Source organism: Colius striatus, chromosome 7 (genome assembly GCF_028858725.1).
Source record: "Colius striatus isolate bColStr4 chromosome 7, bColStr4.1.hap1, whole genome shotgun sequence".
Classification (NCBI taxonomy): domain Eukaryota; kingdom Metazoa; phylum Chordata; class Aves; order Coliiformes; family Coliidae; genus Colius; species Colius striatus.
In genome coordinates, this window is record NC_084765.1 from 24509011 (window position 1) to 24536616 (window position 27606).

The following is a 27606-nucleotide window of genomic DNA, read 5'->3' on the forward strand; positions in this document are numbered from 1 at the left end:
ATCCTCTCTCAGTTCTACTGTATACAGAATTTTGAAAGACTTCTCTCACAGACATAATAAACATGTACTTTAGTGTGCTGTGATAATTAGGGTCCTGAATAACATCTTTGTTTTGCAGGGTTCAAGGGTAAAAGTTTTCCAACTGCCCCACACAGGCTTCCCAGAGGTAGCTCCCAGCTGCCTGTGCAAGTGTGGACCTGCAGGACAGGCAGGTCCTGTAGTACAGGACTTGTAGCACTCCTAGAGCTGTTGCATGGGTTCTTACCCTGGCTTGTACAGCACCAAGACAGATCATCCTATAATTCATCAGCGATGTGGCTTTCTACAGGCCAGCACTTTCTGAATCAGCTAAAGGCAGAGCAGTACTTCAATGCAGAGGTAGAGAAAGTTGAGTAAAAGGACACAGAAAAGTAGTTAAGGATGAAAATTGAGAGGTGGGGGTGAACTGGGTGGTTAAGGTTTGAAACTGGTGGTGGTGAGTACAGCTGCAAGTTCTAGAATAAGGCAAGGAAGAGCACTGATGGAATAACAGAAGTGGCCCATTTGCTCAGTCCTGTAAACCTCTGTCCTGTTCACAAGAGACAATAGTAGTGGTACAAGGTGAAAAAGGTTTAGGACAGATACAAACCAAGGCACTGAACATCTACAACACATGCCAAAATAATCTGCCAGGAGGACTGGGCTAAGGTTTTGGTGTCAAGTCAAATGACAGAAAATACTTGTAAATCAACCAGTCAAGTCAGTATCACATCTGACAAAACCATTCATGATGTTTAAGAGATTAAGGGTGTAATATTTTTCTCTAGGAAGCCCAGTTCTTTGAGGTGTTCAGCAATTTCATGTCTTAAGACTATGGAAAATAATAATAATATAATGCTTCATATTGTAGCACCTATGCACTTTTAAACTAAAGATGTTGGAGACATGTAGTCACTCAGTGCCTCACTTGCCTGTACTGCATTATAGGGAGCCACTGGTCTGAAGCAGATTTCATTAATTGTACCTAATTTATTCTGCCTCGTTGCTATTTTGTAAACAGGGTAGGTCACTAGTGAGCAAGACATTTAGTCCAGAAAGGGTATTGTGAGAGAATATATAAATTCAAGATATTACACCAAGGGAAGATTTGTAATTAGCCCTTTAAATCCCTCAGAAGTGACAAGAGAGGAGCTCTTGTTTACAGGGTAAAGCACAGCATTCTCACAAGCATTCACTCTCTTTTAGAACCTCTTCTTGAAAAGTTTTTGGACAGCCAATAGTAGCGTGGTTTAAATCCCAATGTAGGTCAGAGAGAAATTTTCAACCATATTTTGGTTCCTTACTTTGTGGTTTCTCTTTTTGCTTCTCTTTTTGATCAGAGTAACAGCAACAACATTTTATTCATTTTACCAGGAAAAAAAAAGAAAGTAACATATCAGGAAAGGTAATGATTAATCCATTCTGCAAGGAAAAAAAGAAGAGTTCTGATTGTGAAATTACTGGTATTATCTAACCATTATAAATAGAAGCGTATTCAGAGAAGGCACAGGATAGAAAACTCATGATGAATTGTTAGGACATGTTGAGTCGGTTGTCAATGTCCGCAGTCAGATGATTTCACTGGCTGTACAAGATGAAATCTCATATTTCCATGTGTAAGTGTCAAAGTTCAGCTGAAGCAGGGACAAATGCCGAACAAATTTTGTGTGTGTTTGTAACCAGGGCACCAGAACAATAGACGAAGCCAAAATGAGCCGGAAAAGCAAGAGGAGTTTAAAGGAGAAATTTGCCTTGAAGAACAGCTCAGTTAAAGAAGCCCTGTCTGAATTCCTGGGAACTTTTTTACTGATAGTAAGTGTCAGCTGCTTTCCTTTCTTCCTACTAATCTAACGTTGGGCAGTTGCTTCCAAGGGGACATATATGCTTTTTCTTGTGCTGTACCAGCAATGTGGTTACTGTCTGACAAACGTTGTACAGCCTTGAATGAACTGCTTCTATTTATGGTAAGTTTGAAATTCCTTTCTTCACCTGATGTAATTACTACTGGCTATTAAAAACAGATAGCTTTTATGTATTACAGTTGTCTGAGAGGCATTTTATTTCATGTGAGGGCAGAATTTCAGTGAACTACTACACTATTACACAGATATACACAATGGATGTTAATAATATTTTTGTTTTTAAAAAACTCAGCTGTTTATTCTGCTTTCACTTCTATGCACCACTTCTATTTGCTTTAAAAAAAAAGCATACTATATTGCACACTAAGACAATTTTAGCTGTGTTATTTTCCTGTGCAATACAGAAATTTAGCTGTGTGATTTGTAGTGTATTTATTTGGAGTTGCATTGCCGAACCTCAGAGATTTTGTAAGTTAACTTGGTTTTTACTTCGTTTTTAACTGTATTACATAAATTGGACAGTTTCTTGGTCCTGTAGTACTGCTACAATTTAGGTAAATACAAGAACTCCCTGTTTTTATATCCCTAGATTTTTTTTTTTACTTAGTTTCTTGCTCAATTTTTCTGTGAATTTTGCACTGTGACATAGAGCTCTACCCTGTAATTTACCAGGCTAGAGAGCAGACTCAGTAACAGAGCTGGAAGACAAGCAGCTAGAGAATTTATGCCAAACTTTTTCCTCCTCCTTTTCATCTGAACAAGACAGTCTTGCTTATTGCTAAATATTTCATCATAGTGAAAGCATATGAAGAAAAAAGAAGCAGGCATAGTACTGACATAGTATATTTTATAACAATAACTATATTGGCTAAATTTCAAGTAAAAAATTCCAGTATCTCATAAAATACATGAAAATAAAGGTCTTTACTACACTTCAGTAAACTGAATGGCCCAGGCACTAAAGCAACATTATTCCCAAATTTAATACTATGCATGAGACATTATGACAGTAAGGAGCACATTTAGAAGCAAGGAGCACAAAGCACTTTACAAACATTAATGAATTAAGTGCCACAACACTCTGGTAAGGAGAGGAAATGTCATTATCTTCATTTTCTCTAGTGGCAAACCTAATTTACAGCAGACTGCACAGGAAGCCTGTGGCAGAACTCTGAATATAACCCAGATCACCTGACTTACAGTACTCTGTCCTCGCCACAAGATCCTCCTCCTCTTTCCATTAATACAATTAAGCAAGTAAAGAAAACACATTAAAGAACAGAGTAGACCACAAATGTTATTATTTAATGTTCTACTGCACAAGACTAGAAGGAAATACAAACTCAGAACCCATTTTCTAATAAACTCACTGTATGAACACAGTGGAAAATGAAGCAGAAAACTGTTGTTTCTCAATCCTTTTTCACTCATTCTAGTTTAAACCTTTTCTTAAAGCAGAGCAGAGTCTAATGTAGAATTAACTGCAGCTTTCTCAGTGCTTGGTTACATCAAGGGACAGGGAACTTCTGGAGAGAGCCCAGTGCAGGGCCACCAAGATGATCAGGGGACTGAAACATCTTCCTTATGAGGAAAGGCTGTGGGAACTGGGGCTGTTTAGTCTGGAGAAGAGGAGATTGAGGGAGGATTGCATTAATATTTACAAGTATATAAATGGTGGGTGTCAGGAGGTTGGGGCATCCCTTTTTTCTGTTGTATCTAGTGACAGGACAGGACTAGAGGATCTCTAAAAGTCCCTTTCAACCCTAACCATTCTAAGATTCCAATTTATGTTTAGACTGAGCAGGTTAGTAGCAATACAAAGCGTGTACTGGGAAGAAACGGACCTTTCTGCGGTTATTGCTTTAATGCTCTGTCAGCTAATAAGTAGTTTCTCTTTAAGAACAGAAAAATATTAAACCCTTAAATTCGAGCTGATGAAAGGGGCACTCTGGTAAATCAGAAGGCAGAAATCCTTGAAAAACAGACATCATATATGCAAAAGAAGTGATAGCTTGCTTCCACCAGCCAATTATTACGTCTTAATCCTGCTACAAAGTGAAAGTGAGATGAGCGTGCACAGCCTACTGCACAGTGAAGCCATTTCTCGTCACTGTGATGGGGTTTACAGTCTGTCGGGAGCACCTGCACCAGCAATGAACCTTTCAATTACACACAGGCTCTGTCTGGAGGTCAATGCCAATTGACCACACCAAAATCTGCAACCAGCCTTGCACCTCTGGAAGTTATCTGGGTGAAATTCTGTCTCCCCAAATCACCTTTGTCTGTTTTTCCTGGAGAACAACTTCACAGACCACATACTATTAAGAGCTTAAGCTACTTCTTTGGTAACTCTCAAGCCTTGCATTGCTATTTTCCAAGCTGGAAAATGTACAAACTGTAACATAGAAAGGGAAATCACTCATCAGGCAAAAATCAAGCTTCGCCCGGGAATGAGAAGGTCTTGGCCTGCAACATTGAACAGATTTGACACAACAAGCCTTGGGAAAGTCACTGGGTAAACAGTTTGGATAACATCTGTTGATCATCTCCACTTCACGTGCTGTGATTTGCCTTGCAGCATGTTCTCAGAGCATGTAAACCGAAGTTCAAATTAAACTAAAGTTGAAGGTGAGCTTCAGAATCACAGCAAATGTGCTGACCAGTGGATCAGACCAAAGATATTCCTAAGTAATCCCTCCTGAGATGTCCATAGTCAGCTTCTCTGAACCAGCTGCTTGCATTGCATGACTTGATAATACAGACACAGCTTGTGTGAACCCCTCTCTCTGCTTATTAAAGCACCTGATTTCAGCCTCTGAGGGTTCAGTGAGCAACACCAGTCTTTTTGAACCTGGAAGTGCCCTGCTTTATGAGTCCGATGGTACACGGAGTAGCTGCCATTATTGACTGCCTGGGTAATTCTGATCGTCATTAGGCTATTGTACTTATAGACCTATTCTGCTGGGCAAACAAGTATTTATTTCAGTATCAAGCCTTGACTTATTCCTCAAGGAATAGCATAGCTTGTCTAATTACACTCTGCAACAAGAACCAAGGCAGAAAAGCCAAAATGTACAGTCCATAACCAACTTGCATGTGGCTTTGGTTGCACTAAGCTTTTGGTTACTGCCTTGAACTATATCATATTCACTCTGTAAGATTTTATCAAGCTGAGAAAATGTTGCACTTCCCCTCTTAAATGGAGTGGTGCAGTTTCAATGTCATTAAGCTACATTTGCAGTACAGGCAATGAGGACATGCACTATGCTGTGTCTACATTTGTAGATTATTTTATGAGCTCCTGTCCATTTCTTGCATTTACCTTGGTACTGTCACGTGGCAAACCCTCAACCTGAAAAGTTTAATTGTGCCATTTGTAATTTAGAATAAACATCCACAAACCCCACAATCTACTAATAAAATATTCAATGAGCATTTGAGAAGAATACAACTGTGTTCCAGGAAATGGATACTGAGAAATGTGGGGTTTAGTGTGACTGGAACCAACTCATGGCACTGCTCCCTCCCTACACCTATGCAACAGGTCACTGAGGTGGGAGAACACCTGCTCGTTTGTACCATGGTGGCTGAGAGGTCAGTGCACCCACACATTTCCTAGCCTCTGACACAGCCTCGGTCTTCTATAGCTGAGGCTGTCCATGAGGTTCTCCTAGAGAAAGAGCTCTCTGGAGAGCTTTTTGTTCTCCAACATGTCTCTTGGTTCAGTATGTTTTCTCCCAGGGCCCCTGTGGGTTACTTTGGGGGACAACATCTGGGTACCAGCACAAGACAGTTAAGAAACCATGCCATATCAGAGAAATGGTTTATGTAACTTTTCAGTAAGTCTGTCTGGAACTCACCTATCCAACTGCATTCTGCTTTTGATCATGCTTCTCTCCATATTTCCCCTTTGGAACTTGGCAGCATTGCTCAAACAAAATGGGATTTACTCTGGCTTACGCCATTAATTAACATATCCCAATTGGAACAGTTCCAAAAAGAGATGTCAAATGGACCATGTGGCTTCCTTTACTGGCTGCTGCTCACCTAATATGGTTTGTATTTCATCTTTACTCTCAAGAGTATCTTTCTAAACATCATTTCCCAGAAAGGAGGTGCAATATCTCCTGAGTCCAGAGCAGTGTACATTCCCTCACTGAAACAGAACACAGGCTTTCATTTAGCATTTAAAGATAAATGAGTATATATATTCCTATCCCAAACCTTATCCTTCAACTGGAGGCAGGGAGCCTCTTGCAAAGCTTCCACCGAAGCAAATGTTTGTGTGTGCACAGAGAATGCAGGGCTTGAGCAGGAACAGAGTGTATGACACCCCACACTGCAAACAGTGTAACTAATGAGAAAGAAGACTATTTACCTTTTGCTCATCAAAATCTTTTTGTCTCTTTTTTCTATAATGACCACCTCATTCTGTAAGTTATCACTCCTGTTTTGTTGTGGAGTTTAGTCTTGCCTGCTTAAGTATGACATTATATTTGCTGAGTCCAGAAGATTAAAATTAAATCAATTTTTCCATATCTTTCTTCCTTTCATTCCAGTTAGTTACAATGCTGTACAGTAACATATATCTCTTATTCCAAACAGGCACTAGAATCCTCATTACATTATGTTTTTACATGAAAGCAAATATAGCTTTTGATCATTTACTTCCTAAATAATTGTTTAGCATTTAATACAAAATTAGGACTTCAAAAATTTTAAGCAAAGATAAAATTTAATTTTCTACATTTTGGTGAAAGGGATACTCTGCATAGGAAGAAATTTCTTACAGCAAGTTTTGTTTAAGGTAGACAACTAAATTAAATAGTAGTAGCTTCTAACAGCTACCTTGTTTGCCATCAGCAATGAATTTCCTGGACTACAGAAACTCGTATAATTAGCTCTCAGACAGTGAATTTAAGTTTGTCAAAGCTAGGGGAAAAAAAAGGTTATTAAAGCTTATTTATAATTGCTATTTTGATCTGTCACTTAGCAGCTTTTAAAATATTATATAATGCTACAAATACCATGGGCCTTAGCACTGTAAGCACTCTGAAAAGTATCTGTATCACAGAGATCCATACATTAGGGCCTGTAGCAGCAGTGCTATAGTACAAACAATAAATAATAAAAATAACTCATGAATCTAATGTCATAGTATGTAATCCTGCACTTCCAGACCAATCCCACTCGTTTTATGGGAGTAAGATGCTTCCTTTCCCTGTCATCACCAACTAAGGGTCCCTTCTGCTTCTGCAATTGTACCATTTGCTTGTATTTTGACGGTAGGAAATTTTGCTACGTATTCTGCTGAAGATGTGCAAATTCTTCCTCTTTCTCACAACTCTAGTAAATCAGCGTTGCAAACGGAAGGCAAAGCAGTAACAAAGACCCTTAGTTGTGCTGAGGTTAAGGAGGTTTCTTGCCCACTGGTATTATTTCTATAATTTTACTCTTTTTTTTTTTAATTCTAGACAATACTTCTGTTTCCCTGAAGTCAGTCTTTAATTCTGATGAGTAATTAGCAGTGTGAAAGAACTGTAAAGGAGATTACCTAATTATTCTTTTAGCCTAAAATGCTCATTAAAGCAAATATTTCTGAAGTCACAGGAAATCTTTTGTTCTCAAATAAACTGAAGTTTTCCAGTATATGACATTTTAAACTTTCAGATGACTCAGATGTTCTGTGTTGCATGAAAGTTTTAAAAGAGAATTATCTTCATCTCTGCAACATCAGCCTCAACACATAACTCTTTTCTCGTTGTTTAACCAAGAGGTTCCAGTAAGTTCAACTTACTTACCTGGGACCTTTTTCTTTAGATATACCTTCTTGCATCTACTGGACTAAAGTGTAGGCACTCTCCCTGAGCCTTACAGAATGCTTGGACCCTTCCAATACTCAAGTGCGAGTGCAAACCTTGAATTTCCATTTTACAGACACAATTTTATGGGCTGTTTTTTCAAAAGTTTTGCCAAATTAAAAAAAAAAAAAAGGTAATAAAAGTAATAACCTGTTTAAAACTGTCATAAACAGTTGCAGAACAGAATAAAAGATAATAAATGCAGTTCATGCCATATAGCGAGTTTATATCTTTGTGATCTCAACCCTTCAATAAACCATTCTGGCTAAAAGTGAATTCTAGTGAGCTCTCCAAATCCTGGTCTGCTTTAACCCATTCCTCAAAGTTTCTTTCCTATTAAAAACATTCAGCTTAGGAAGAGACCATATTGAGCCTCTAATTATTCATAACCATGCATCTCCTCCAACTATGAGGGCACAGTAAAGATCTAGTCAACCTGTTTCTGCACACAAAGGAAAGTATAAAAGAAGAGATACACTTACTGTTGTACTCCTAAGAGAGGACAGAAAACCTCCTTTCTTAGAAACTGCAATGCCTGCTCCTGCACTCTGAGTGATACAATTCTCTGAGCACAGTTACAGAGAATAACACTATAAGAGTTTAGAAAGACTTTAATCTTTTCAGTCGGTGTAGGAAGCAAAGCAGAGAAGCACATCTCAGCTCAAAAATAAATGAATAACCTGGGAGGGAAACTGAACTGAATAGGCTCTTTTTCTCCTCAAGAAGCTACTAAGTAAGATTTTCTTCCCTTGCCTAGCCTTTTCTCTTCCTAGCCTCTTTGCAAGGGAGGTAAGAAAATAATATTCACTGAAGAAACTGACTAAAGCCAGTTGGCCTATATAATTCAGAAAGAAAAGCATTTTAGCATTTCAGCATGAAGAGTGCAAAATGAAGCACAATAAAATATGAGAGAATGCAGAACTTTACATTCTCTCTAGGTGATTTCAAGCTTTTATTTGTTTTCTAATTGCTTATGCAAAACTCATAATAAAAATGAAAAAGCATCAGTTTATATAACACAGCACAGTCTATCCCTCACCATTTTCACTATATTTTTTCCCCACAGAGCAATTTGAATCAGATCTTTATATGTTTTGAAAGCTTTAGACACACAATTAATCCAAAACCTTAATAAATTTCCATTCATGACTCCAAGTAGTACTACTTTCTGTCATTAAAAAAATTATTTCAAAATGGCAATCATTTTGAATCTTATGTCTATAGTATTTCATTAACTAAATGATAAGGGTTTTTTTCAAACACTTATTTTATTAGACAGCAAGTCTGAAAAAACATAAAGGGAAATCCATTTGAATCCAGAAGGATATTGGTTGTTTCCCAGGAGATTATCAAGAGAATGAATATAATGATTTTTATTACTCCAACTTTGATTAAATCACAATGTACAGAAATCCTCCCTGCTCCCACAAAAATATTTAATTAATGATAAAATAAGACCATGTGCCTTTCAAGTATTTAAAAATTACTTGACTGGAAAGGTGTATTTTTATCTTATCTTAAAAAATTCAAGTACTATCCGACTTAAAAGATGGCAAATATTAAACATGAAATTAGATGAAGATTGCTCTTTCCTGTAAGGAGTTTCCTGCAACTTGAATTCTTGCAGAGCCAATGCCCTGAATTGTAGTCGATCTAACATGTCTCTATTTTTGTTGCTGTTAGCATTACTATCCCTATTGAAAGAATGCTTAGAAGCCCAGTCTGAAGTAAGGCCTTACATGATACACAAATATAACAAAAATATAGATCTGTATGGAAAGAGTTTCAAATCCATTACAAAACACAGAGAAATTGTTAGGCAGACTTGTTTTATAAACAAAGAGATTGGAAGTGAAAGTGAGCTCTAAAACATACTCCAAATTAAAGACCTTTAGAAGGACATCAACAATTTAGTAATCAGCTTCTTATCAGAAAAGTTTACTTGCTACTTTTATAAGCAACACCCAAACTAACCATATATGGAAACATTAATGAGGGGCAGGGGGGACTGTACAATACGACAGTAAACCACAAACAACCCTCTAATGTTTTCATGGGCGATTTTGGTCAAAGAGATCCTTCTGTGCAGTGAAAGGCAAATGCAACCCCTTCTCCCAACCTCCAAAGGACTCTCTGACTCTTCCCACCTGTATCCTTGCTTTTGTGGGCCTAAAGATGACATGCTAAGTCTGATTGCTTGGGGAAATCATGGAGATTTCCTTAAGTATTGAAATACCAGGCCTTGCTCTCATGTCCTCAAATGTCCCAGCAATATTGCTCTGCTTCCACAGACTGGGAATACATAATTTTAGAACTGGGGACAGCCAGTGCAAGCACACAGCTTGAGCCTTACTGCCCCTCCAAGCCTTCTCCCTCACAGCACTGCACAGTAACATACTGCATGGCAGAATCCAGAGCAGGTCTGTTCACTCTGAGAAAGGAAAGCAGACAAGTCATGTGGTAGCAGGAAACGTCTGTCTGGGGAACAGCAGGAGAATATAGGTGTGGAAAAGAGGCAGGGTTGTCTCACCTTAACAAAGTCTTCCTTAAAGAAAACTGTGAATTGGTGGAGGGATCCTTGGGACGTCTTCACATAGTTCTGTCCTGAATACTGTCTAAAATATTAATTCTGAACTTTTTTTTCCTAGGATTTCCTAACTGAAAGTATAATGTGCTTTTTTTGTTTGAGGGGGGGTGGGGGGGTGTGTGTGTGTAACTGCTGACTCTATTTCTTGTAGCACATTGAGTTCTTGTATTTGTATAGAGCATCATCAGTTCTGTGGCCATTGAGGCTGTACTCTGCAGAAATATCTATGGAACCCCACCATAGGTATGTAACTCACTACATAACTGGTGATGTATAAGATATAACAAAACACATGTCATTGTTTCCACAAAGCTAGAGAGCAGAACACTTGGCTGTCTCTTTAATGTTATAGTAAAAGTGTCGGGCTATGAATGCACGGTATCGCTAGATGTGTTCGATAAAAAGGAGACTTTTTTTGTATAAGCATTCTCCTTAAAGCTTTAAACACCTTAACAGGCCGTGTAGAAAAATAGATTCCCTGAAATTCTGGATTCATATCTTGCAGGAAATCCTATTTACACTGAAAAAATGCTACAACAAGCATTTGCAAAAGCATTGAAAGTAGCACAGAGAGAGGCAAAATGATCTTTAGTCTTTCTAGTGAGTGGGACAGAGAGAAAATTCTGCAAGCTTCCAGGGAGTAACACGACATTAGGCTCATCGGAGGCCAGTTGTTTTTCTTTCCTAATGTTTCCTTGTTACCAAAGGCAAAGACAAGGATCTAATGTCTATGACGCAAGGGTTTTGGCAGAGAATGGGCAGACAGCTATTCCACACCCAAACATGTTATTTATGACAGTAAACTAATTACTTTGTGAATAAAATGTCAGTACTGAAGATACTCCAGTAAATTTAAGCAGATCAGGCTACAGACAACTGCTAAGATGAAAACCTGGTAACATAAGATAAAGAAATCTGGCTATATTCTAATGTAAATTAAGCTCCCACCAACTCCATGTGCTTCAATCAATGAGTTTGTGTGGGTACAGCTGATTGCTAAGTTTGGCCTAGAAACTTAGAATATTTAGTTACAACTTGATGATCTAGTTAGTCTTAATTCAGTCAAGCAAAAATTCATAGGGTATTAAATTGCTGCTCATGTAATTACATGATTAGGTGATAGTTTCCAGTTATAGAAACCTAGCTACAGTAGGTATGAGAAAATTTTTTGTCTCCTTATAACAACAGCAGATGTAGAAAATATTACTGTGACAAGGTTCCGATTTGTAGTTCTGTTCCCAGTTTCCCCATCCCAGAACAAGCACACACTGACTGTATCTGCAGTAGTGTTTAAACATTGTACACGAACAAGCAGTCATTTCTCAGCATCCACCAAGCAGCTTGCATGCTGGCTTGCTTGTCTTCTTGTTTGTAGACTGAGATTTCTGAGACTTGTCAGCACAACAAAGGGGGCATCTGGAGTTACATATTTCCCTATGATGTGCAGAGCAGAAGCTGTTATGCAAGAGGAGTACATAACTGGTTCTGTAGAATTCTCCACAGTTCTGGTAATCAGGGAAGGGAGGCCACAGCCTCCCTCTGCTATTTCCTTCCCTCTTTTTGTGAATTTGTAGTTGATATACACAGATGGGGTTACTCTCCCTTATCCTTTTCTACACCCATCTGCCTCACCCCTGTTCTCTTTTTCCTTGTCCTTACAGAAAAGGGCAGTATTTTCAGAAGAATGGCCTTTTCTTTGTGTCTGCAGAACTTTGCCTATGCCATTTCAGAACACCTCATACTCCTAGATCTAACTGCTTGCCTGAATGCAAGCTGCACCTCAGTGTACAGAAGGCCTGACAAGCCTACTGAACTCGCTTCACATCAAGACGTATCTTTCATGACATTGTGCTTCGTTCAATTTCTGAAATAATCCCTTTGAGAAGTCTGGAAAACGAAGGCTAGAACATGCTAATTCCACTTCCTACTTGCTTGTGCCACATTCTTCAATTTTACAAAGTTCAGCATACCCATTCTTTCCATATTAAACAAACATATAAATGCATGGTCAGTAGAATTGTCTCATCTGAAGTTTAGAAAACTCCCAACAATATAATTTCATCTGTGAACAACTAAAATGTATTTTGTTCTGGTTTTATATCTGTATGTGCATTTGTGCTTCCCATTCAAATTGCTCAGTACCTGATGCTAACAGCATCACATAAGCATGTGTCATCCATTGCAGGGCAGTCGACTGCACCTTAGCATACATCTTCTAACTTTCAATTATACTGTTCAATAATCTGCTGCTATCTAACACCACCCTATCCTTAGGTAACCTGACAGCTGGAACACTTTGGCACCAGACAGTGTTTTGTTTGCTTGCATGATTATAACCTCAAGGCAAGAGGTGTACCTGCGTATATGACATGGTCTCGGGGCACTTTCATAACAGGAACTCTGTCTGGATTGCAAAGCTGGTTAAGAGTGTAATTTTATTGCGAGCTTTTGGCATTAGTTAAAGCCCTTGAGGAAATAATGGAAACAAATGTATAGTTTTGCATGTTTAAATTGCATCTGTTCAAGCAGGACTTGCTTGTTAAACCTTAGTTTTGGTACAGTGTATTTCTAAAATAGGAGAGATTTTCCTGTGACTTTGCAGTTTCTGAATGCAATTGACTTGCCACTGAAAATAAGCATTTTCTAGAACAACAAAATTTGATGAATCCAAATATACATAATTAGAAAGAATATTTGCAATAAAGTCGTTGGTGACATAGTTATGGAAGAACATTAAAGCAAAACAAGGAGATTAACCAAAGAAATTGCATTGGCTATGATGGAATGATTTTATAAGAAGAATCAGATTCCTAGGTACCATAAAAGGAGGAATATATATGCAATTTAACATGAATGTAATTAAGGTTTCTCAAGATAAATCCAGTCACATCCCAGAAATGGTATGATTTATACCACTTGCAGTTGCAGAGAAGCAAAAGTTTTCACACTGCAGATATCATTTCATAACTTCCATAGAGTGTTTGGTCCTTATTCAGCAAAGTACTTAGGCATACATTTAAAAAGCAGATTTTCAAAGACACAAATTCCTGCCTGAATGACAAAACTCAGAGTAGTGATCAATGACACAAAATTGAGTTGGAGGCCTGTGGCCAGTGGAGTTCCACAGGGATCGGTTCTGGGGCCAATCTTGTTCAACATCTTCATCAACAACCTGGATGAGGGGACAGAGTGTACCCTCAGCAAGTTCCCTGATGACACCAAACTGGGAGGACTGGCTGATTCCCCACAAGGCTGTGCTGCCATTCAGTGGGATCTCGACCGGCTTGAGAGTTGGGCAGAGAGGAACCTCATGAGGTTCAACAAGGACAAGTACAGAGTCCTGCATCTGGGAAGAAGCAACCGCACTTGAGATTGACCTGCTGGAGAGCAGCTCTGTGAAGAGAGACCTGGGAGTCCTGATTGATAATAAACTAAACATGAGCCAGAAATGTGCCCTCGTGGCTAAGTAGGTCAATGTCATCCTGGGATGCATCAAGAAGAGTCTGGCCAGCAAGTTGAGGGAGGTTCTTCTTCCCCTCTTAGTCTGCCCTGGTGAGGCCTCATCTGAAGTACTGTGTCCAGTTCTGGGCTCCTCAGCTCAAGAGGGATAGGGAAGTTTTGGAAAGAGTCCAGCACAGGGCCACCAAGATGATCAGGGGACCGGAACATCTTTCATAGGAGGAAAGGCTGCGGGAACTGGGGCTGTTTAGTCTGGAGGAGACTGAGGAGGAATCTCATTAATATTTACAAATATCTAAATGGTGGGTGTCGGGAGATTGGGGCAGCACTTTTTTCTGTTGTATCTAGTGACAGGCCAATGGATAATGGGATGAAGCAGAACACAAGAAGTTCAATTTAAACATAACGTAACAACAACAACAAAAAAATATGGTGAAGGTGAGGGAGCCCTGGCACAGGCTGCCCAGGGAGGGTGTGGAGCCTCCCTCCTTCTTTCGAGGTTTTCAAAACCCGTCTGGACACATTCCTGTGTGACCTGATCTAGATGGACCTGCTTCAGTAGGGGAGTTAAAGTACACGATCTCTAAAGGTCCCTTCCAACCCCTACCGTTCTATGATTCTATGATTTCTGGTGGAAAAAGGGGAGCTAGTCTGGCTTATACTAAAGACCTTCTGTACCTTTGAAAATGTTTCTTACCAAATTTAAAACAACCTAAACATATTCTTGAAGCTAAGCAGAAGCTTTAGAACTGAATAAGCATGAGCTTAAGCATCCATTTAAATGTGTGGATGAACTTCTCTCTGAAGGAAACCAACATAAAATGGAAGTTAGTTTAACTCCATCGAGAATGCTCCAATGTGAATTATTTAAGTATCCCAACTTCAGTTAATTGTTCAAGCTTCAGAGACAGTGAAATACTTTGACAGAGCAATATATGATATCAAGGCAGCAACACATACTCTGATCTTCAGAAAGCTGTCTCATTGCAGAGCTTTATCATTAACATTAAAAGCTTTTTGAACTATCTATCATAACTTTTACAGTAATTTTTTCATTGCTTCTAACAGCATTCTGGAACTGAAAACTTACCACACAGAACTAATTCCCTTTTCACTTGCAGGTGCAGAGATTTGCTGTAGAAGCTGTGAGATCTTGTTTAGACTCTCATCATTGTACTTGAAAATCGTTTTCTGTGGAGAGATCCTTATTAGCAAACATTCTTCCTGGTCATAGAGCAGGGGAAAAGAGCAAATATTAATCGCAGCAAAAGCAACAATGGCACACATGCCAATAATCTCAAATTCTAACAATGTTTCTACATTCAACAGCATTTTCAACTCTACCTGGACAGCAGCAGGAATTGCAAACTAACCAATAACATTTGGCAGACACAGTCATGGTTTTACATTTCTCTTTCAAAACACAGGCCCTTGGATGTGGGTCTGTGGGACAGGCTGTCCTGAGTCGAGGAGCCCACGGTGGGCCCATGACAATAACCATTGGATTTGCAACAGCAGTTATCATAGCAGTGTACGTGACTGGGGGTATTTCTGGTAAGTGAAGTTTTTTCTTATACAGCATTTTGTTGACACGGTAATTTCTAGGCTGTCTTATTGCTTTCATTCTGCAATACACTATCAATGTAAAGGATGGTTCTTTGTTTCCTATTTCTACCAGTCAGTTTGGCCAAATTAGTATTGGAGATGTTAGCATAACTGCTTTTAGCATCTACATACTCCCTTTAAAATAGAAAATGTTGGGTTGTAATAACACACGGTATTGTGTATAATACTTCACAATACTCTGTGTTGTATATGGAGTTTATATTGCCCTCTTAGTAAATGGTGCCCTTGTACTCCATTTCTCATAGAGACCTTTCTTACCTTTCATAAAGAAGTTAAAGCCAATCTGGGCAGGCTGTTATAAATAGCTGCTATAGAATAATTTTCTGTGGCCATTACTCTTCTTTTACAAATCTCTTTACAGAGATACCATGCACAAGGAGGTTCCTAAGTTCACATTAAAATCTAGTGATCAAGGTACTGCAAAACAGACAGAGCCCAGAGGGTGGTGATCAACAGCACAGAATTGAGCTGGAGGCCTGTGGCCAGTGGAGTTCCACAGGGATCAGTTCTAGAGCCAGTCTTGTTCAACGTTTTCATCAACGACCTGGATGAGGGGACAGAGTGTACCCTCAGCAAGTTCCCTGATGGCACCAAACTGGGAGGACTGGCTGATTCCCCACAAGGCTGTGCTGCCATTCAGTGGGATCTTGACTGGCTTGAGAGCTGAGCAGAGAGGAACCTCATGAGGTTCAACAAGGACAAGTGCAGAGTCCTGCATCTGGAAGGAACAACCCCCTGCACCGGTACAGGCTGGGGGTTGAACTGCTCGAGAGCAGCTCTGCAGAGAGAGACCTGGGAGTCCTGCTTGATAATAAACTAAACATGAGCCAGAAATGTGCCCTCGTGGCCAAGTAGGTCAATGTCGTCCTGGGATGCATCAAGAAGAGTCTGGCCAGCAAGTTGAGGGAGGTTCTTCTCCCCTTCTACTCTGCCTTGGTGAGGTCTCATCTGGAGTACTGTGTCCAGTTCTGGGCTCCTCAGCTCAAGAGGGACAGGGAAATGCTGGAGAGAGTCCAGTGCAGGGCCACAAAGATGATCAGGGGACTGGAACATCTTTCATACAAGGAAAGGCTGTGGGAACTGGGGCTGTTTAGTCTGGAGAGGAGGAGATTGAGGGGAGATCTTAGTAACATTTAAAAATATCTAAAGGGTGGGTGTCAGGAGGTTGGGACAACCCTCTTTTCTATAGTAAATAGTAACAGGACAAGGGGTAATGGGATGAAGCTGGAACACAAAGAGTTCCACTTAAACATAAGAAAAAACTATTTCACTGTTCAGGTGAGGAAGCCCTGGCACAGGCTGCCCAGAGGGGTTGTGGAGTCTCCTTCCTTGGAGGTCTTTGAGACCCAGCTGGACATGTTCCTATGCGACCTGATCTAGGTGAACCTGATTCTGCAGGGGGGTTGGACTAGATGATCTCTAAAGGTCCCTTCCAACGCCTACCACTCTATGACTCTATGAAAACAAGCAGTCTTGCTACCTTCACTGAAACAGAGCAGAATGGTTCCTTAATGCCACACACAATTTATTCATCAGCACGTTCCTACTATTTGAATAACTTTAAACTACCACTTTTGGTTTACATATGGGCAGGTAAACCTTTCTAATGCAGCATCATTAAAAAAAAAACCCAAACAACTGTAAAGACACTAACCTGTCCAATATTTGCATCTTTAAGGGATATTCTTATTATACAGAAGATTAGAGTTCAATCCCAGCAGGGCAGAGCAGTTGCAGATGTTGCTGTATTGTGCTTCCTGTGGTTTTCCTGTGCCAAAAGATTCTGCATGCAATGCATTTTCTCTGTGAAAGAATGGGAACAAATATTTCATCAGGCTGTGACTATGTAACATATGATTACTAGTGGCCACTTTAGAATATCAGTTCCTGTATAGAATTTGTTAGCAAATTCTGTGGCTCTTTGTCCATGAAGTCTCATGTCTAAGTACTGCTAAAATATTTTACATAAGTTCTTTATGGAATTCTAAATTCATAGTAACATGGCACATTTGGGGAATTTGATCTCTTTTATCTAGAAAAATTCCCCCTCTTGCTTTTCCTCCATCTAGCTTTCCACAATGCCCAGATAATTTCCCACCATTTTTTCCCAACTTAACATTTCAGCCTAACTCATGACTGTGACCAAGTACAGAATGGGAAACACACTATCCAATGCAGATTTTTTTCTTTTTTTTATTTTTGACACCTACAAAACTACCAGTGGCACACGAACCAAGAATCTTTTCACTCCCCTATATCATCATGAAAACCTTCAAATAGACTTTTCCTTTCCAGATTTAATGTTAATCAGACATCTTTCCAATGTTATGACTTGTCCTGGCCATCATAATCACCCTGTATTATATACAGGTGGGGAACTATATCAGGTGTTGAAAGAAAGGAAAATTATTCATTCCAGCCAGAGTAAAGAACAAAAGACAAGACAACAATTTATCAAAATTCACATGAAGGGCTGTTAAATAAAGTGCCATCCATCTATTTGCTACATGCTGAGGAATTTGAAACACAGTGAGGAATTCAAAATTAATTCAAGACCGGTGTTACTAGGTCAGAGTTTTGGAAATGATACAAAGAAAGTTTTATCCAGCTTGTTATCTGTGTTTGTCAGTTCGTTATGTATCAAAGATGCCTGGATTTCATAAGATAATGACTCACTGACCTGAAGTGCAAACAAACACAGAAACTGTACATAGAGGTCCTTTCTTCATCACCAGCTTTTGACAGACAAATGTCATGCTCTTTTAGTTATCTTATTAAAGGCAAAGGCCATTTTTTTCTGATAACCATGCAGGCTGAAATGAGGCTTTACCTTGAAGGTAAGCTGTGGATCTGCTATGTCCCTGCAAAACTTGAGCTTTACTGCATTTTTACTGTGCAGTACTGTTCCATCTGTTTATTTATTTGAGTTTTTGTATTTCTTAAGTATCAACTACACATTTTTTTAAAAAACAAAGCACTCAACACTTTTTTTTCCATGTTGATAAAAGATGTTGAGGGAAGCGACTAGTGTGCGACATAATGATAAATATTTTTTAGGACCCAAAATTGTCAGAAAGAATTTCAGTGTTGCTGAAATCTTTTCCATGTGTGAGTTTAGTGTAGCTTCTCCTAAATACACAGGAAGGAAATTCCATGTGAACTAGAACTCTCTGTTTCAGCACAGCTACTTTATCAGTTTCCTTACTGTGGGCCTTTCTGAAGGGTGTAAGAGCTCGATGAAAGTACGTGATGACGAACTACGCACTGCTGTCTCTAGATCCCATCTAGACACAGCTCACCCACAGTAAGCATGATACTGGACAGCCCTAACATTATTTTATTTTATGCTCGTGAAAACTGAGTTCCTAAGTAATCCCAGGTTGAAAACAGGGACAGAAACATGACTTAAAACCTGGGTACTTCTGATCTGCTCAAGTTATATGATCAAGCCAGGAACAGTCCTTAATCTCAATACATGCTTGCCAAACTGAACAAATGATCTGCTGTCTCAATCCTCCCTTAAAAATAAAGACCCAAATGCCTTTAGGAGAGAGAATATGTGCAGAATGATGGCCCTCCCATCACAACTGATAGGGCAGATTTAGGCTTTTTCTAGAAAAGTTGCCATCACATCTACAGATGATGTACTGTAGAACAGCAGTCTGATAAATAGCACAGTCTGCAAATACCACGAGGGAAGCGGGATATTGGTGCCTTTCCCCCTCCCTACTCTAATTTCGTCCACCTTGCTTCAATTTCATTGCTATCAGCATTTAATTGCAAAATAATATCTAGAAAAGCATGTACTGGTTGTTCTGTTTGAACGTGACCACATTTCTACAAATCCTTCACCTATTCTCATGTATATGAATCATCCATATAGCTTATCTTGTGATTTATTTTTCAGGTGGTCACTTAAACCCTGCTGTTTCATTAGCCATGTCCGTGACTGGAAGATTAAAATGGACCAAATTACCAATTTACATATTAGCACAACTCCTGGGAGCATTTGTTGGAGCAGCAGCTGTCTTTGGGATTTATTATGGTGAGTACACCTTAGACATGCTCACAGGACAAGCTGGAGGTCAGCCAGTCTCCAAGGCCCCAACTTTTCAATGAACACTAAGCATGCAGAGGGCTCTGCTCACACAGAGCTAATGGCAGGACTCAAACTAAAGCCGTACAGGAGAAAGGAAGAAGCATAAAGAGTTTGAAGGGAAAAGGCTCAAACATTCCAGGTATCCTACAACTTGTCACAAACACTAATACTCCAGGAAATGTTCTGAAATTTAGAAAAATTATTCATGGGAAACCAGATACTCTGAGATCATGTATTTCTCAGTAAGGCTTTTAAATGACTTAATAGCCAGGATATAGGGCTATTCATCTTCCAAGAAAATTAAAAACATTAAAAACCTGATCCAAGTGCCTGTAGGCAAGTATCACCAACATCGTTCACTGAGGTTACAGGATATGAGATCAAGTCCCTCCTGACTGAACTTCAGACCACGCTAGAGAGCTGGCTCTCCAAGGCAGTCGACTCCAGGTAGAGTGACAAAGGGGTCACATATTAGAAGGGAAAAGGAAAAAAAACCCAACCCCCAAACCCGACCCCCGAGGCACGTTTCTTTTAGACAGTGTGCCACAAAAGGAAAAAATTTAATAACAGACTCCCCGACTTGATCAACCCAGTTGGATAGGTTGCTTCAATCATCTACTGCTTCTAACTGACTCAGCCCAGCCTCTTCCAAAGCCTTTCTCGTATGGGCATTATGTCTGCAGAAAGTGCTGGGTCTAAGTCCAACAGAGAAATGAAAATGGAAACCTCTATTGTATATCAGCGAGATGTTCAGTATCAGCAGTAATCATGAACAAAAAAATCTTTAGCAATTGTGGTAACTATTTTGGGTTTGGTGGGTTTTATTTGTTTGGGTTTGGGGTGGGGTATTTTGTTGGTTTGTTTTAAGGTTAGTGTTAGAATTTTGAATCTGTGGGATCCAGAAGAGGATTTCCATCTGAATCCAGCTCCTCCTCAAGCCAGACAGACAGGATTAGGGCTGTGGCCAGGATGCAGCAATACATCAACATGCACACGGGACTGGGGGTGGATTCAATGTTTTCTGCCAAAGAGCAACAGTAGGATAGGAAGGCAAGGTAGGGAACTTAGGGCTAGGGTTAGAGAATTCTTCCTGTTGTTCAGGAGTGCAGGATTTTCTCACACCCCTATCTCTGCTCAGGTACTCTGCCCTCCTCTTGTTCTTACCAGTTCCCAACCTCTTTTGTACTTTTTGCTTCCTGCAACTTGAAGGAGTGTCATGTGCTCACTGAAAACTCACTGGCATAAAAAGGGACATAGGAGCTCAAGACCTTCCCCATACACACATATTTGATGTAGGTGCTTTCATTTTCAGTGATGTCCCTGAAAGAGTGTGGGAATATATATGCTAGGCTGCTAAATGTGAGGCCTTTCTAAAGGTGTACAGGATAATTCACAGCTAAAAAATGGTCATTTTCTTATCCTTTTTTTCCTAACAGTTAAATGCAACAAAATAGTCTGACACTACAAACAGGAGAGCGTGACCAAAGTAAACAACCAAATATTCTCTGCTACGTCATGCCCTTAAGCAAAGCTAGAAAAGACAGGGGCAAGGAGAAACAGATTCATCTGCTAGCTTCAGGAGAAGCTGACCATCCTCACCATGACTTCCATGGGAGATTGGAAGGTGCTTCTTTACTCACATGTATCACCTCATCACTGGACCCAGTAATGAAATGAAGGCAGTGTTTGTTATTCATATCTGTCTATGCAGATTTTTGAGTGCTTCGTCTTAGCGTCTTCCTATTTCTAACATTTCAGGGCTTGCCAAGACAGCAAATTACTCTGACAAAGAAGTCATATTATATTTAAAATGTGTTTTAAATATGCTAACATAAATATACACATATTTACATTAAAAATAAATCTTTACTATATATATACAAATACATTAACTTAAATAAACTAAGAACTGAAGTGTTGAGGCTAGCCTCTCCCCTCATATCTTTGACGATTAGCATAGCAGCTGGGTGTAAAGCCCATGAAGAGTGAAAACAGCAAACTTAGAAGAGGAGGTCTCTCAGGAGAGTTCATTTCCAGAAGAAGTCATTGCACAACTTTCAAATGGAATAGCAGGAGTACCTGATGGCTAGGAGTCCACCACGGTACAATCAGGACACTAGAGATTGGGGGGAGGGGGGAGCATAATGCCAAATATAGCACCTCTTACAGAATAATGCAGCCTTGTTCAGAATGAGAAAATCCACCTTGACACTGAGCTTGGAGCAACGAGCAGGGGTAAAACCAGCCCGATTTTGAAAGCTGTGATATATAGAACAAGTACTTCAAGGTACAGAAGGAGAGATGAGATAGAAGGGTAATGAGTAGTACACCACCTCAAATCTACAACTATGCTTCCAGAAAAAATAATCTGTTTCAGTTAAGAATGTGAAGTGCACAGACCCATCACATATATTCTAGCCCTAGAACACCTAGTGTTTATGGGGAAGTGCAATCAGGTAACGTCTGTTTTCTACAGATGCCTTTATGCAGTATAGCAATGGAACCCTTGAAGTCACAGGACCTAATGCAACAGCACATATCTTTGCAACATATCCAGCTCCGTATCTGTCCCTCATAAATGGATTTGCAGATCAGGTAAGTGCATTTGCTGTCCTGATTCTACAAATTAAACATACTGAAAACTGTAAAAACAAGAATAAAAAATAAAAATTACATAGAACTCTAGTGGGCAGGATGAATCTCATTGTTTTGGTCACACATCATGTGTTACACAGCAATGAAAATGCTATTGGAGAGGGGTTACATTTTAGTCATATTTATGAGCAAGATAATTTCAAGTTTTTCTTTTCACATACATCATATTAATTGTTGCACTCTAAATGTCTTTGAAGCAATATACATAAGAGGTTTTCCCCAGCATAAATCAATCTTTCTTCATAAACTTCAGCAGAGCTATGTCCATTTACATCAAAATACAGTCCATTTTGTGGACCTATTATTCCTTAAGTTATGCTTAGGACACCTTGATCAACTGGGTTTTCTGTTACTGTAAGCCTCCTCTACAGCTTTCTCTTTGCAAACAGATTTCTATTATTTCTTGGTTTTCAAATGACTGAATCTGAAAGAGTCTTCACTTTATTTCCAATCTGTATTCTCTAATCCCACTTAACCAACAGTGCAAAATGAAGTTTTAATATCTTCTATTTCTAATCAATAAATCTCTTTTCTCCTGTCCTACATGAAACAAACACTGCACAAGCAAGCTATGTAAAACTAGGGATTGTAGCACAGGAATTCCTTATGAAAAGGACTTGAAGATTGTGCAACCTACCCTCAAAAATACCCAAACATTGTTTTCAAATTTTGTAAGACAGACAATTCTGATCTTTGGATCAGTCAACAGACTTTTTCATAAGATCTTTTAACCCACAGATGTCTTAAAACAAAATTAAAACCATATGAAATATTTTCTCTAAAAAAAAATCCAAACCTAAACTTATTTAAATCAATATATAAAGTTCATATTTTGACATCTCTGAAACCTTCATCTGTTTTTCCCCTAAGTTAATCATTAGCAACATCACCATCTACAAACAACTTTATTTAAGCAGAGCAGCACTTCCATCAAAGTAATGCCAAGAAAATTTCCTTCATTGGCTCAATTAGCATATGCAGCACAGAGTTCACTTTACAGTTACACTTACAACCTTAATTTAGGTAATTCCTAATTTTTCAGCTGCTCAGTTTTTACTATGTAGTCTTCACTGTTTTCTTACATTATGCAATACCTGGATAAAGGGTGCATATTTGATCTAATTTATCAGCATAAATACAAACACATAAAATACTTCTACATCAAAGTAGTGATTGTACTGGCATAGTAAAACCACCAAAAATTAAATAAATGGAAGTGCTAAATTGATACAAAAAATGTGGAAACATAGCATGAAACCTTACAGAGGGAATGTCTTTTAAATCCTCTTCCTTTCCACACCAGGTTATTGCTTTGGGTTTTTTCTGTTGGTTTTGGTTTCCCCCCCACCTCAGCTGTCCTCAGCTTCCCCTCCCCACCAGTTGTCCTCAGCACATTCTGTATCTTTTTCTTTCAGCACAGGTATAAAAACTTCTCATGACTGAGGTAGAGAGGCACTGGGTTCCAACTTTTGCTACTCTGTTTAGTGTGATAAATCTAAATGCCAGCTCTAAGTTAACATAGTCCACAGATCTACCATGGCCTCTCTTTTCATTATAAGAAGGAATCTGCACATATTTATTCAATATTTTCTTTGCATTTGCCAGGTGATGTCAACAGCTGTTCTTCTTCTGGCTGTATTTGCTATTTTTGACACTAGAAATAACAGCGTCCCAAAGGGCCTAGAGCCAATTGCAATAGGACTTCTTATAATTGTTCTTACTTGCTCCTTGGGAATGAACAGTGGCTGCGCCATGAACCCAGCCAGGGATCTAGGTCCAAGGCTCTTCACAGCTGTTGCAGGATGGGGGATGGAAGTATTCACGTAAGTATGTCTGGATATGAAGTAAAATGCTCTTGGCTAAAATTGCTTCCTAGAAAAGTAAGATCCTGTTTCAACATGGTACCAAGTCATATTTTATATACATATAGGTAATTCTTGGCATACCAGAAGAAGCTATTCATGCACTTTATGCCAGACATCCTCTAGGAGCTGGGCTTTAAAAAGGATTTCCTGCTCCTAGGGCAAATCAAACATGCATTATCGCTAATATCAATCATTGTTTCAAGTAGAGCCTTCCCAAAATGTTACAGATTCTTTGAGGTCACTGAAAATGTAAGAGCACTTTCTTCTCTTGTCCTGTAGCTTTTAGGAAAAAAGAAGAAATTGTTAGAGAGTTAGGTGGGAATATTTATTTGGAATATTTATTGGGTGCTATAAAAAACACAGACGGATCATATTGATTTAGCCTATTATTACTACTGAGTTATTGCAGAAACATACAACAATCTAAAAGCCTGACTTCCTGCCTGGGAGTGAAGGAGTGAATGAAAGAAAGCTCTCTTCACTTTCCCACATTTCAGAGCACACTCTCAAACCCCTGTGCATGTGTGTGCATACACACACACACACACACACACACTCTCAACTGGCCAAATGCACAGCTAATTAGTTGCACATTAAATCGATGGCTTACACAGATCCAGTGTAGGAGGCACTCTGGGATATCTAAGTGAGAGCAATCTGTCATCAGGACATAGATCTTTTGAGGCTTTTTTTGTATAGTTTGTTTTTTCAGTTATTTACAAGTAGGAATCCTCAGAAGTACTGTAGACCACTAGAGAGCTCTGGTTAATAGAGATTTCGTTTTAGCTACTTCAGCAAGTACAAACAATCTGTATTTATTTAGTATGACTATCATCTACACAAATCATGTGCCTTTGTAGAGGAGAGCGGTAGCAAAGTTTTTCTCATATAAAAAAAAGTCAGCCATTGCATAGAAGAAACTGGCACATAACCACACCATAGATCAGATTCAGAACTCAGATGGAACGCAGTTCTGGTGAGCTGCTCTCTAGCCCAGTTACCTCCAAACTTTTCCTTCCTAGCAGCTCTTACCACTGTACCATTAGACTGAGCTTTAAAAAACACAAACAAGCAGCCCACAGAGTGACATCCCACACCTAGGATTCCTCTCTCTCATGCCTGTGTAGTTACAGAATTCTCCTTGAAGGACTATTACCCCTATGCAGACTAATTTTCCACAAACAGCCTCTGTCTATTTAAACCTCTTCTTTATCAGCTTTGTTCAAAGTAGTTTTTCTCGTAATATTGAACTCCATGTACATGTTGACTATGATACTAATTATAGCGTCATGTAGTATATCTCTAACATACTATGAAGTTGGCTATAAGGTTGCTGAAAAATTTTGGAAGCCTGATTGCACTGTGCTCTAGGCACAGAATACCCATGAACTCCACTCTTCTCCAAAGTTGGGTCTTCCTCTTTTACATTTATGAAATTACATGAAAATGCCGCATCTGTACTAATGTGGGCTCTCCCCCAATTTAGTTTCAGGATTCATATAGAGAAGGAATACAGCCCCACTGTAAAGATCACATGAAGAAATTTACAAATGAAAATGTGAAAAATGAGATATGAGGTCTCTGGTCATTGCCAGAATAAACTCATGACAGTTTTGGGGATGTATAAATCAAGGAAGAAGTCTTCCTCCCCGTCTTCAGTTGTAAGGCTACAACTATAACCAAGTTCAAGGGAACGAAGCAACAGAAATACGTTTACAGCATAGATCTGGGTATGACATAGAAAGAACTTGAGCTTTGCTGGGTCACTGAAAGCTTTGGAGGGGCTGCAGAAGTCTGAACAACTGTAGCTGGGATTCTCAACGACCTGATGCTTTGGTGGTGTTACATGTGCATGAGACACTCAAGTGGTGCAGCAACAGTTGACACCTAAACCTTGGATGTTTCAACTTAACTGGAATTATTGACTTTGAAGCTCTTTAGTAAAAGGCATGTCCAGGAGCTGGGAATGAAGCATGAAACTTCTATGGTGACATGAGGGGAGTGTTGCACAAACAAAACACTAGGAAATATTAAAGCTGTTGTGAGTAGGTGTCACAGATGGCAACTGTCCCCATCACTAGAGACAAATTCTGATTTTAGAGACCTAAATGTTTCTAATGATTTGTCCTAAAAAACATAGAGATAATCACAAGTCTTTGTTAAGCACATGCTTAATATTCTAACAAGCTTAAGAAAAGTTTTGGGTAGTGAAGTTTTGTCTGTAGTGAGAGATCAGACAGAGCTTTGAGTACAGATACTAGACTGCGGACTCCGACAAGGATAACAGAGAGTGAAGCAGCAGTGATAAAGTGGGAACCTCTACAGAACAATATTCCTCATCAGGATTTGAGGCTAACCATAGAGAGTTTCACCCCGAGCTGATTGCGCTGCAGCCGCCGCCCGGTACTCGCCTCTCCCCGGGACGCGCGGTAACGCTGACACCTCGTGGCCGCCGGCCCCGGGGACAAGACGCCCGACCATAAACTGCAGTTTGGAACAGGTCAGGACATGCACCTCTTGGCTGCACAGGGATCTGGATGGCAAAGTAGCCTCTGAAATATTTTGCGCTCTTCCTGGAGCATAGAACAGTAGCCAGACATCTTCCATGCTGCCGAATGGCCTGAATTGTCCTTGCATCTGTAACAGCAGTCTTATCTCACTGTCCCAAAGCAGTTGGGCTAGGTGAAAAATGAATTTCCAAGATTAAAATGGGCCAAAAGTTCCCAGTCCGTGTAGCTTACAAGCTGTAGTTTCCTGGAAATGTTTGCAGCTTACCAAGCCCATGCACTGCCTCTTCCCTGCACAGCTGGCTCCTTCCAGCTCTGCGTAGCAGCGAAACTGCCTGATGATGACAGAGGCATAGCTGGATGTCTTCCTGCTAACCAAGCAGCAAAGCTGCAAGCTAGGGCAAAGCTTTGGTAGAAAAGAACTAAGGTTATTTCAGTGAAGCTATCTGTTCTTGTCACAAGGAGCCCTTCCTCTTGTGTCAATGAAGAAGAATTATTATGGAAACTCATAACTCAGCTGCGTCATGATCTCATTTCAGATTTGGCATCGCTCTCTATAAAGACTTTACACCCATCATCTTAGCAGAGAGTGCTCAAAGTGCAGCAGACAGCAGCTGCTGCAAATACGGGCCATCCTTTAAAGAAAGTCATGCAGGGGCCAATGACTTTCTCTTTTCATGAGGCATGTATCAATTCACAGGAACAAGTCAAGACAGAAACCTACCATGGTCATTATATGCTTGCATACACGGGCAAGCACGCACAGAGGATGTGCAGGCTCTTGATATAGATTTTGTGGTGCTGATTAATTCAATAAAACCTTAGTCCACACTTGTCCCTGAAATTCAGGGGCTCAACAGACATTTATGACTCAACAATAAATAGACCTATAAACTTGGTAGAGCAATATGAGGAGCAATTTTATATCCTCCAGGCAAAACAGAAATAATTGCAAAAGCAAAACATGAACATCCCAGGCATATTTGAACACGGAATAATAACATTGTCAATACAGCGATGTGAGATTAGCCATATTCTGTTCTTGTGTTGTGACTTAACCACGAGTT

At 39.6% G+C, this 27606-nt stretch overlaps 1 protein-coding gene across 2 annotated transcripts in view; it reads left to right on the forward strand.

Annotated features, from left to right (window-relative positions):
• Window positions 1-1364: 1364 nt before the first annotated feature.
• The window catches only part of AQP9 (aquaporin 9), a 29560-nt gene continuing 3318 nt past the window's right edge, over window positions 1365-27606 (forward strand). Inside the window, exons 1-6 of one of the 2 annotated variants that reach the window (XM_061999690.1) lie at window positions 1365-1423; window positions 1702-1830; window positions 15215-15341; window positions 19321-19458; window positions 21989-22107; window positions 23773-23990. In XM_061999690.1, the coding sequence (XP_061855674.1) occupies window positions 1729-1830; window positions 15215-15341; window positions 19321-19458; window positions 21989-22107; window positions 23773-23990 (704 nt within the window). In that variant the 5' untranslated portion in view covers window positions 1365-1423; window positions 1702-1728. The other variant, XM_061999691.1, reaches the window with a different exon arrangement.